Source organism: Phacochoerus africanus, chromosome 14 (assembly GCF_016906955.1).
Source record: "Phacochoerus africanus isolate WHEZ1 chromosome 14, ROS_Pafr_v1, whole genome shotgun sequence".
Lineage (NCBI taxonomy): Eukaryota > Metazoa > Chordata > Mammalia > Artiodactyla > Suidae > Phacochoerus > Phacochoerus africanus.
Genome location: NC_062557.1, coordinates 39317608 through 39329686, shown reverse-complemented (window position 1 = coordinate 39329686; position 12079 = coordinate 39317608). Strand labels below are relative to the sequence as shown.

Below are 12079 nucleotides of genomic sequence, written 5' to 3'. Positions count from 1 at the left end.
AAGTCCCTTTAACATTTCTTGTAAAGCTTGTTTGGCAGTGCTAACTCTTTTAACTTTTGCTTGTCTGTAAAGCTTTTGGTTTCTTTGTCAGATCTGAATGAGAGCCTTGCTGGTTGGAGTATTCTTGGTTGTAGATATTTCCTTTTTATCACTTTACATATATTGGGTCACTCCATTCTGGCCTATAGAGTTTCTGCTGAAAAGTTAGCTAATAGCCTTATAGGAATTCCCTGTTGTCACGAGACATGTTTCTACAATATTTTCTTAGCCTCTCTGCTGAAAACTCCATCTTGTCCTGCTTTACTTTACCCCATCTTCCTGCTTGAAAAACAGTCGCAGTGCTGGTAAATGACTTAAGCTTAAGAACAAAGACCTAAAGGCATAAGTTATTCATGGGGTCAGCTGAATGAGGACATAATGCATTGGTCTAGGCACGTAGGACCTGTGCAGATGGGCACGCCATTTGCACAAGCATGATATGTCCTCTAAAGAACAAGAGAAAGAGGAACCTCATGGCCCCAAGGGGTTTATGAGGGGTCGTTAGCAGGACATGCATTAGCAAGGAGAACCAAAGTGCAAACCTAGGCACGCTGGGTTGCTGCAGATAAGATCCTTAACCCACTGAGTGAAGCCAGGGATCGAACCCGCAACCTCATGGTTCCTAGTTGGAATCGTTAACCACTGTGCCACAACAGGAACTTCTCTCTTTGGGTTTTCTTTATATTTTCTTTTTCTTTTTTTTTATTGTATACTTTTTTTTTTTTTTGGTCTTTTTGCTATTTCTTGGGCTGCTCCTGCGGCATATGGAGATTCCCAGGCTAGGGGTCCAATTGGAGCTGTAGCCACCGGCCTACGCCAGAGCCACAGCAACGCGGGATCCGAGCCGTGTCTGCAACCTACACCAGAGCTCACGGCAACGCCGGATCGTTAACCCACTGAGCAAGGGCAGGGACCGAACCCGCAACCTCATGGTTCCTAGTCGGATTCGTTAACCACTGTGCCACGACGGGAACTCCCTCTTTATATTTTCTAACTCTTCATTAAAGTCTTCTAACTTCTCACTCTGCATCCATTCTTCTCCTGAGTTCTTTGATCACTTTTATGTTTGCTACCCTGAACTCTTTCTCAGGTAGATTGCCTCTCTCTACTTCACGAAGTTCTTCTTCTGAAGTTTTATCTGGTTCCTTTGTCTGGTGCATGTTCCTCTATCACCTCATTTTGCCTAAGTTGCTGTTTGTATTTTTGTGTATCTGATACATCAGTGATGTTTCCCACCCTTGGAGAAACAGCCTTCTGTAGGAGATGTCATCTGAATCCCAGAAGTGCACACCCCTCTTGTCATCCAAGCTATATGCCCTAGAGTTTCCCCCTATGAGGGCTGAGTGGTTTCTCCTATTTCAGTGGGCTGACTATGTGGGTGGTCTGGTAGGCTTGGTTGTCTCCTGGTCTGATTGGTTGCCACACTCTGCCTGGTATGGATGCTGCTGGCTGCTGGTTTGCGGGGGGGGGGGGGGGGGGTCAGGTAATGAGGCAGCTGACTGCAGAACTTCGGTCCCAGGGGCTAGACTGGCTTACTGGTGGGTGGAGTCAGAGTCTAGAAGACTCCAGGCTGTTGCCTGCCTACCGGTGGGTAAAGTCAGGTCCTGGGCTTAATGCCTCACTCGGAGCAGGCCAAGCTGGGCCCTGAAGTCTGGTTGCATGGCTTAAGGGTCCTAGAGCTGGTATCAGAGTGGTTCCTGACACAGTTGAGTACAGTATGCAGGTTGCTCCAAAGCGTGTTTTGGTCTGCTAGTGGGCAGGATTGAGGCCCAACTGGTCTAAAGGAGGGTCTGGCCTGCTGGTGGGCAGGCTGGTTCCAGAGGCTGTGGGATTATGGTTTTCTTGCATCTGTTGTCTGCCCCCTGGTGGCTGATGCTTGTCCAGAGGCTTCTGGAGGGCAAGGCCAGGGCCCTGGGGATTCTAGAGCTGTGTTCTAGGCCTTCTAGTGAGTGGGACCATGTCCAGAAGCGGCTGTGGGCTCAGGGAGTCTTAAGGAAACCTATCTGCTCTTGGTGGGGCTGTGCTCCCATCCAGTTAGCTGCTTCACCTGAGGCAACCCTGCACTGGTGCCTACGAACTATTGGGTCAGGGCAAGCCCAATATCTACTGGCCCAAAGATCTTTTCTGATAGGTTCCGTTTTTGTTTTTGTTTTTGTTTAATCAATGGTTGTTCTGCAAATAGTGATTTTGGTGGGCTCATGAGAGAAGGTGAGCTCAGGGTCTTTCTACTCTGCCATCTTGGCCCAGAAAAATCTTAGACATTGTTTTGAATTAAAAAAATGCGTTGTTGCGTTCCTGTTGTAGTGCAGCAGTAATGAACCTGACTAATATCCATGAAGGTGTAGGTTCAATCCCTGGCCTTGCTCAGTGGTTTGGAGATCTGGCATTGCCATGAGCTGTGGTGTAGGTTGGAGACAGGGCTCAGATCCCATGCTGCTGTGGTGTAGGCCAGCAGCTGCAGCTCCGACTCAATCCCTAGCCTGGGAAATTTCATATGCCATAAGTGTGGCCCTAAAAATCCCCAAATAACAACAACAACAACACCCCAAAAAACAAACAAAAAGTGTTGTTTAGAATTCGGTCCCTTTTTCTGAATTTTATGAGAAAAGTGACCAAGATTTAGTAATTATAAATATAAATGTACATGCTTTAATAGATATGAATGTAAAATTGATATGAATTTTAGTTTTTTTTTTGTCTTTTTTTTTGTTGTTGTTGCTATTTCTTGGGCCGCTCCAGCGGCATATGGAGGTTCCCAGGCTAGGGGTCGAATCGGAGCTGTAGCCACCGGCCTACGCCAGAGCCACAGCAGCGCGGGATCCGAGCCGCGTCTGCAACCTACACCACAGCTCACAGCAACGCCGGATCGTTAACCCACTGAGCAAGGGCAGGGCCGAACCCGCAACCTCATGGTTCCTAGTCGGATTCGTTAACCACTGCGCCACGACGGGAACTCCTGAATTTTAGTTTTAAATGCTTTCTAATGTCCCTAAACTTTAAAGACGATATCTTTTTTTTTTTTGTCTTTTTGTCTGTTGTTGTTATTTCTCTTGGGCCGCTCCCGCGGCATATGGAGATACCCAGGCTAGGGTTGAATCGGAGCTGTAGCCACTGGCCTACGCCAGAGCCGCAGCAACGCGGGATCCGAGCCTCGTCTGCAACCTACACCCAGGTCACGGCAACGCCGGATCGTTAACCCACTGAGCAAGGGCAGGGGCCGAACCCGCAACCTCATGGTTCCTAGTCGGATTCGTTAACCACTGGCCACGACGGGAACTCCTTTCTTGGGCCGCTCCAGCGGCATATGGAGGTTCCCAGGCTAGGGGTCGAATCGGAGCTGTAGCCACCGGCCTACGCCAGAGCCACAGCAGCGCGGGATCCGAGCCGCGTCTGCAACCTACACCACAGCTCACAGCAACGCCGGATCGTTAACCCACTGAGCAAGGGCAGGGGCCGAACCCGCAACCTCATGGTTCCTAGTCGGATTCGTTAACCACTGCGCCACGACGGGAACTCCTGAATTTTAGTTTTAAATGCTTTTCTAATGTCCCTAAACTTTAAAGACGATATCTTTTTTTTTTTTTGTCTTTTTGTCTGTTGTTGTTATTTCTTGGGCCGCTCCCGCGGCATATGGAGATACCCAGGCTAGGGGTTGAATCGGAGCTGTAGCCACTGGCCTACGCCAGAGCCGCAGCAACGCGGGATCCGAGCCTCGTCTGCAACCTACACCACAGGTCACGGCAACGCCGGATCGTTAACCCACTGAGCAAGGGCAGGGGCCGAACCCGCAACCTCATGGTTCCTAGTCGGATTCGTTAACCACTGCGCCACGACGGGAACTCCTAAAGACGATATCTTTAAGGAAGTTACATCTATTAAGAAAAAAAACAATCCAAAACACAGAAGTAAGGGAAAAGGATGACTGCAGGCCTTTCTTTTTTTTTTTTTTTTTTGTTTTTTAGGGCCACACCTGCAGCATATGGAGGTTCCCAGACTAGGGGTCAAATTGGAGCTACAGCTGCCGGCCTACGCCACAGCCACAGCAATGCCAGATCCATAACCCACTGAGTGAAGCCAGGGATTGATCATCATGGATATTGGTCCAGTTCTTTTCTGGTTCGTTTTTGCTGAGACACAGCAGGAACTCCAGGAACTGTACTTTTGATTGATATTCTATTTACTATTGACCAGGTCCCAGACTTTGTGAAATTACACGTTAACTTGGAAATTTTTGTCAAGCACAGTTGCAGTTGATTTTTGCCTAGTAGAAAAGATAATTCTCAAAGTTACAGATTTATTGCCCTATAGGATATTAATTTGTTTTTCTCTCACTTAGCAAACATTTCAGGATGCCATCCCCAGTCAACTATATAAACCTCTGGGAGTTCCTGTCATGGCTCAGTGGTTAAGGAATCCAACTAGGAACCATGAGGTTGCGGGTTCCATCCCTGGCCTCGCTCCGTGGGTTAAGGATCTGGCGTTGCCATGAGCTGTGGTGTAGGTTGCAGACGTGGCTCGGATCCCGCATGGCTGTGGCTCTGGTGTAGGCCAGTGGCTACAGCTCTGATTTGACCCCTAGCCTGAGAACCTCCATATGCCACAGGTGTGGCCCTAAAAAGACAAAAGACAAAAAAAAAAAAAGAAAGAAAGAAAGAAACTATGTAAACCTCTGTCCCTCAGAGGACCTTTGAATCAGTTTAATGGCTCCCTCATTCATAGGTTAAATATATCTTGGATGCATATTCAATCTGTATTGGAATGCCATGTTTTTAGCTTTAAAAAATTATACCATCATGTTTCCTTTTGGAAAAAAACCACACATCCCAAGTCCAGCGACTCCTACAGATTCTTCTTCCTCTTAAAGTTCAAGGAAATGCAGTGGAATACTCTTTATTTCTGCTTTGCTTTTGTAACCAGAACAGAACAGTAATTGTTGCTTTTTTAAAAATAATTCAGGCCAAGGCTTCCCCAAGAGGTGGTCGGCGCCAAAAGGATGGAGGGGAGCTGGCCAATTTCAAGTGTTCCTTCTTAAGCAGTATGCTTTTCAGGTCCTTGGTGGTGGAGGTCAGCTTCAGCTCTGACATGCATTTCTGAACTTGCTCGTCATCAGGGTTGGTACAGACACGCTGCCCCTTCTTGGTGAGGAAGCTGGGGAGCCAGAGGGGGAAAGATTACACACAGTGGAAGATTCAGCAGCTGGGGCTGGGGCGCCCCATTCCCCATTCTCCCTGCCCCTCCATTCCCTACTCAGCCCAGGCCGTTCTGTCTTTCCTTTCTCTGCTGCGGGGGTTTGGAGCAGCTCCCCTCTGAGACCCTCCCTCTGCCTCTGAGACGCCCTTCGTGATGCGAAGGTTTTCTTGGGCAACCTTGCACCTGCCCTCTCCTTCCTCCCCAAGCTGCCCCCTTCACCGGGAGCATCTCATGCTTGATGCCCTGTGGGATCCTCGTAGGACACGAGCCTCTGCTGACCTGGCAGGATCCATTGGGTGCGCTTGGCACTTACATGACAGCAGGCTGGGAGCACTCACTGGCCGTTAGTGTATAAGCTTTCATGATGACACATCGGATTTTTCGTGGGGTGTAAGAGAAGCAGCAGTCAGCAGGACGGTGAAAGCCTGCTCCAAGAGAAAAGGTCACCTAAGGATTGAGTTTGAAGAAACCTAGATTCCTTTCCCCTTTCCTCCCAAGTGCTGGGAAGGGGGAGAAGGTACAAGCTTCGAAAGAGATGTTTTTCTTCTCTCCCAGCCCTTGCTCGTGTCTCTTTGCTTCACTCTCTGCAGGGTGAAGCTGTGTGTCGAAGGGCACCCAGGCAGGACCGCAACGGGGCAGGACCATTTTTTTCCAGAACAGGAAGGGTCTGAGGCCTGCAGGGGGCATCAGAGAGCACCCTCCACCTTCCATCTGCCCCCACCCCCAAGGTGAGCCCTCGCTCGGGACAGCCAGATGGAATAGAGGTCATCTATGGAAGAGGCCATCTGTGGACCCATGACCCAGCCCGAACTTCCTTGGGGATAGTCACCACCCACAGGACCCCCACCCCCACCCCCCCAGGCCCTATAAAAAGATGGATTGAAGCCATTGAGCAGATCTGTACCTGCTGGCTGTTTTTTGTTTGTTCGTTTTTGCTTTTAAGGGCCGCACCCACGGCATATGGCGGTTCCCAGGCCAGGAGTCAAATCAGAGCTACAGCTACTAGCCTACACCACAGCCACAGCTACACCAGATCCGAGCTGTGTGTGTGACCTACACCACAGCTCATGGCAACACCAGATCCCTGACCCACTGATTGAGCCAGGAATCGAAGCTGCATCCTCATGGATCCTAGTTGAATTTGTTTCTCTTGCGCCACAATGGGAACTCTGTGGCTGTTTTAAAATATACGCCATAACAAAACTTTACCTCCATGAGACAGCATTGAATGTTGATTCACGTTCTTCATCATGGCCAGATCTATTTAAGAGAATAATCGAGGAGGGGAGAAAATTACTGGGAAGCAGCACAGTCTTAACATCTCCATCTCTCTCATTCCTCAACCCCATTCCCTGGTAGGGAGGCAATAATACTGGACCACCAGACCAGATGTGCCTCCAGGCTGAGTTTCTGCATCAGGGCCCTGAGGTTTTGCAGGGAACTTTAAAAAAAAAAAAATTAATTTATTTAAGGTGCCTCGTTAGCATAGTAGGTAGCGTGTCAGTCTCATAAAAAATTAATTTATTTAGAACATTTCTTATTAAAGTATAGTTGATTTACAATGCTTCAATTTCTGCTATACAGCAGAGTGACCCAATCATATATATTTATTTTATATATATATATATATATATATATAATAATCCAATCTCTTGTGATAGAACATGACGGAAGATAGCATGAGAGAAAGAATATATATATAACTCTTTTTCTCATACTATCTTCCGTCATGTTCTTTCACAAGAGATCGGGTACAATTCCCTCTGCTCTACGGAAGGACCTCATTGCTTATCTGTTCTAAAGATAACAGTTTGCATCGCCTAACGCCAAACTCCCATCCATCCCACTTTCAGGGAATGTTTGAATACGTTTGAGGCAGGAAAACATTCTCCTGACTTTAAATACAAAAAGGCTACTGCAAACCCAACGTGAGTACATCAGTTCCATAGCTATGCAGTGTAACACAATCCACAATGCTCTCCTTACATTTCTGGAATCCACAGGGTTCTGGAAACAGAAAAAGTTTTCGTGAACTGATTTGGTGGCTCAATGCCTTCCAGAGTGAAGTTAGGCTATTTACAGGCTTTATTTATTCCATTAGTATAAATATTTGCATGTGTTTGCAGCAGAAATACTGCCGTGTTTGGTTAAGGTGTACCTGGCAGGTATGTGTTACCTTTTTAACTAAAAATATGAATTTTTGTTAGAATGTGGTAAAATGTTCGTAATATAAAGCTGGCAGTTTTACTCATTTTAAAGTTTACAGCTCAGTAGCATGAGGTACATTCACACATCGAACAACTTGCCAAACTCCATCCATGGAATTTTTTCATCTTGCAAAACTGAAACTCTGTACCCATTAAATAATAAGTTCCCATTCCCCCCCACCCCACCCCCGGGCCACTGCCATTCTACTTTCTGTCTCTGAATGTGACTGCTTTCAGTGCCTCATAGGAGTGGAATCATACAATTTGTCCCTTTGTGACTGGCTTATCTTGCTTATCAGGTTTTCCGTGTTCATCCATGTTGTAGCATGTCTCAGAATTTTTTTTTTTGTCTTTTTAGGGCCACACCTGCAGCATATGGAGATTCCCAGGCTAGGGATCGAATTGGAGCTGTAGCTGCTGGCTTAGGTCACAGCCACAGCAATGCCAGATCCGAGCTGCACCACAGCTCATGGCAACACTGGATCCTCAACCTACTGAGCAAGGCCAGGGATCGAACCTGTGTCCTCATGGATGCTAATAGGGTTCATTCCCACTGAGCCGCAACAGGAACTCCCCATTTTTTTTTAAATGCCCTGTTTTTCAATCCATTCATTTGTCAATGGGCACTTGGGTTGCTTCCACATTTTGGCGATTAAAAATCATTCTCCTGCTAGTATGGGCATACAGATGTCTCTTCCTGGATCTGCTTTCAGTTCCTTTGGGTATATTCTGGAGTGGAATTGCTGGATCATATTGTATTACCTTTTTAAAACCCCAAAAATTCTGCATTCCAAAATATATCTAAATACATCTAGCCCAAAACATTTGGATAATGAGCTGTGGACCTGTATTATGCTAATTAGGCAAATATAACTAAACTTTTAGCTCATTTCTTTCTCTTTTTTTTTAGGGCCACAACAGTGGCATATGGAAATTCTCAGGCTAGGGGTTGTATTGGAGCCAGAGCTGCTGACCTACGCCACAGCCACAGCAACATCAGATCTGAGCCGAGTCTGTGACTACACCACAGCTCATGGCAACACCGGATCCTTAACCCATTGAGTGAGGTCAGGAATCGAACCTGTGTTCTCATAGATACTAGTCAGGTTCATTTCCCCTGAGCCACGATGGGAACTCCCTACTGTTGCTTTTAAACAAATGCCACATCCATGTTGGGGCAAAGGTATCCTTCTGTGTCTCCTCCCTGGACTGTGAATTACCATCAACCTTCCCACCTGTGAGAAGGCTCAGTGAACTCACCCTTCGCAGCCTGGGCGGCAAGGATGAGGACTGAGAGGGCAGCAATCGAGGTCTTCATCTTCCCGGTGGGCAGACTGTGCCAGCCTGAGCACTCCTGGGCTCTCTGATGCCCCAAGATCCCAGCTCTGCCTTTGTATTTATAAGAAGAGGAGGACCAGGAAGTCACAGGGCTGAGGTCAGAATGCCTTGTTCTTTGGCTATATAATAGATGACAGGCTATTTCTAAAAAAGGGAACAAGGCTATGAAGGCAACAGGAAGTAGAGGGCAAGGATGACTTGAGGCTTTCCTAACTGCCCAAGAGATACAGGCAAAGTGAGTGACTATTTCATGAAAGTTCCTTCCTCTAGGAGTTTCACTGACTCCTTTAAACAGAATTTTTTCCTTGCGAGTTAACCCCATTCAAGGGCACAGATAGCCTGTTATCAGGGGGTAATCCCCAGAGGAAAATGCTCTAATGTGTGAACCCAGTCATCTGGAACCCTTATCTTTGATTCCTCTCTTTATTTCACCCCCACATCCAATTCATTAATAAGTGCTGTTGGCTCTGCTTTCAAAAATGTGTCCAGAATCGCAGTATTCCTTGCCACCTCTACTCTCGCCACCTGATCCAAGCCACTCTTGTTTCTCACCAGGATTCTTGCAAAAACCTCTCATTTGTCTCCTCACCCTGCCCTTGCCCTATTTCAGTTCATTCTCAACATTGCAGCCAGAGTGGTCCTGTTAAAATATAAATCAGGAGTTCCTGTCATGGCTCAGTGGTAAGGAACCTGACTTGTATCCATGAGGATGTGGGTTCAATTCCTGGCCTCGCTCAGTGGGTGAAGGATCTGGCATTGCCGTGAGCTGTGGGGCAGGTTGCAGACGCGGCTGGGATCATGCGTTGCTGTGACTGTGGTGTAGGCTGGTGGCTACATCTCTGATTTAACCCTTATCCTGGGAACTTCCCTATGTCGTGGGTTTAGCCCTAAAAAGACCAAAAAAAAAAAAAAAAAGGAGGGGGAGGGCTAGTCTAAACTGCAATATTCTGAGAGTATAAACAATATACTAGGTTTCAAAGATGTAGTATCCCCCTCCCCAGGAATAAAATAGTTCAATAATTTTTTATATTGATTACATGTTGAAATGATAAGGTTTTAGATATATTGAGTTAAAGAAAATACATTATGAAAATTATTTCATAGTACTATTTCAGTAGTACTATGGCTACTGGAAAATTTAAAATTACCCCTGTGATTGCGTTATGCTTTTATTGGACAGCACTGATTTAGATGGTTCTCCATCTCTTTGAGTCATTTCTTTGCTCCAGGCATCATGGACCAGAGACAAGCCATCTGGGCTGTGCCCTGTATGAATTTCTGACCCATAGAATTGGTGAGTAGAACATAAGAGTTGTCATTTTATACCACTAAGCTTTGGGTTGTTTGTTACAGAGCAATAGATGATGGGAACAACTTTCATTGGCCAGTGGTGGATCACACATTTTTTTTTAGTTTTTTTTTTAATAGTTGATTTACAATGTTCTGTAAATTTCTGCTGTACAGCAAAGTGACCCAGTCGTACATATATACACATTCTTTTTCTCATATTATTTTCCATCATGTTCTATCCCAAGTGTTAGGATATAATTCCCTGTGTTATACATCAGGACCTCATTCCTTATCCATTCTAAATGTAACAGTTTGCATCTCCAGTCCATCCCACTCCCTCCCCCTCCCCCTCAGCAGCCGCAAGTCTATTCCCCATCTCTGTGAGTCTGTTTCTGTCCTGTAGATTGGTTCATCTGTGCCATATTTTAGATTCCAGATATAAATGGTATCATATGGTACTTGTCTTTCTCTTTCTGACTTACTTCACTTAGTGTGATCATCTTGAATTGCATCCATGTTGCTGCAGATGGCATTATTTTGTTCTTTTTTATGGCTGAATAATATTCCATCATGTATATGTACCACATCTTCTTAATCCATTCATCTTGTTGTTTCCATGTCTTGGCTATTGTGAATGGTGCTGCAATGAACATATGGGGTCATGTATCTTTTTTGTTTGTTTGTTTTGCTTTTTAGGGCTGCACATGGGGCATATAGATGTTCCCAGGCTAGAGGTCAAATCAGAGTTGCAGCTTATTAATGATGGCCATTCTGACCAGTGTGAGGTGGTACCTCATTGTAGTTTTGATTTTCATTTCTCTAATAATTAGTGCTGTTGAGCATTTTTCATGTGCCTATTGGCCCTCCGCATGTCACAAATAATTTCTTCACACTTCTGGTTTGCTCGTGCATGTGTGTTGTGCTCTTTCATATACTCCACACCTCAGGATTAGAGAAGTTCTAGGGCAGGAAGCTAAAGTTATGAGGCAAGACACCCACATGATGCTTATCCTTATGTAAATTTAAGAAAAGTGATGAGTGAGCATTGGCTGAGGTAAGGGGTGGTGTTGACAGGATGTGGAGTTGTACATAGTACAGTCCACTCCTTACTTCCCTCCAGCGTGCCGTTTATCATGTCTAGTCCAACATCAAGCCTCCTTCAGGTTGGGTGTATTTGTTCTTTCAGGCTTAGTAGAACCCACACTGTGTACTCCTACTAGGGCATCTCTACCTCCCCCACCTCCCCAGGAATCCAGCCGAGCCGAATGTTGCAGAGATGGGAACCATCAATAGGTGACTGGGAATCATGGAGACAGGGGCCAGTCCTACTACCTTGGTTCCTGGGTGTTTCAGCCCCTGGGGCTACAGCATCATCTGACACCCTTTGAGTCAGTGTCTATACTGCCTTCTGGAAAGGTCCCAATCCTGAAGTTTATTATCTCCTCAGCTAAATTATTAACATTCCACCGTTCTCTTGATCTGGCTGCTTCTGGGTGATTAAGAATGTGGTAATACCAGTGGACTCCATATACCTACTGACTGACATCATTAGCTATACAGTGGTTTCTTCGACCTGAGGCAATGTTGTACAAATATCATACTGAGTGATCAGACATTCAGTAGGTCCTTGGACAACGGGTCTAGCAAAAGTACTGCTGTTAGGGAAAAAAAAAAAAAAACATATCTGCAGTTAGTGTCAGTTCTGCTCAGGTTGGATTGTTCCCCCTTGCAGGGTGGCAGACGTCCAAGACAATCGATGTGTCACCATATGGCTGTATTTTCTCCTTGGAGGTGGGTGCCATATGAGACTTGACATCTACCTCTGCTGCTGGAAGGTTAGGCATTCGTCTGTGACAATAGTTAAACAGGCCTTGGTGTGAGAGCGCCCACACTGATGGGTTGCATGCAGAGCCTCCATCCTTGTTGCGCCAGCCCCGGTGTGGCCGAGGGAGGAGGCCAGTTGCCTTCCATGGGACCAGTCTTTCTATCCATATAGCCCCTGACTTTCTCCTTTG

General features: G+C 46.2%; 1 protein-coding gene across 1 annotated transcript; it reads right to left on the bottom strand.

The window, feature by feature from the left end:
• Positions 1-4913: 4913 nt before the first annotated feature.
• LOC125115058 (C-C motif chemokine 23-like) lies at positions 4914-8849 on the bottom strand. Its single transcript, XM_047758796.1, has 4 exons — positions 8697-8849; positions 6439-6489; positions 5543-5654; positions 4914-5187 (listed from the first exon to the last, which is right to left on the bottom strand). The coding sequence occupies exons 1-4, from the start codon at positions 8752-8754 to the stop codon at positions 4992-4994; spliced, it is 417 nt and encodes a 138-aa protein (XP_047614752.1). The 5' UTR covers positions 8755-8849; the 3' UTR covers positions 4914-4991.
• Positions 8850-12079: the final 3230 nt, after the last annotated feature.

Coding starts and splice junctions, on each gene's coding strand:
- LOC125115058 (XM_047758796.1), bottom strand. CDS start 8,754: ATGAAGACCTCGATTGCTGCCCTCTCAGTCCTCATCCTTGCCGCCCAG. Junction 6,490..8,696: donor TGCCGCCCAGGCTGCGAAGG/GTGAGTTCACTG, acceptor TCTCTTAAATAG/ATCTGGCCATGATGAAGAAC. Junction 5,655..6,438: donor TTCAATGCTGTCTCATGGAG/GTAAAGTTTTGT, acceptor CTCTTGGAGCAG/GCTTTCACCGTCCTGCTGAC.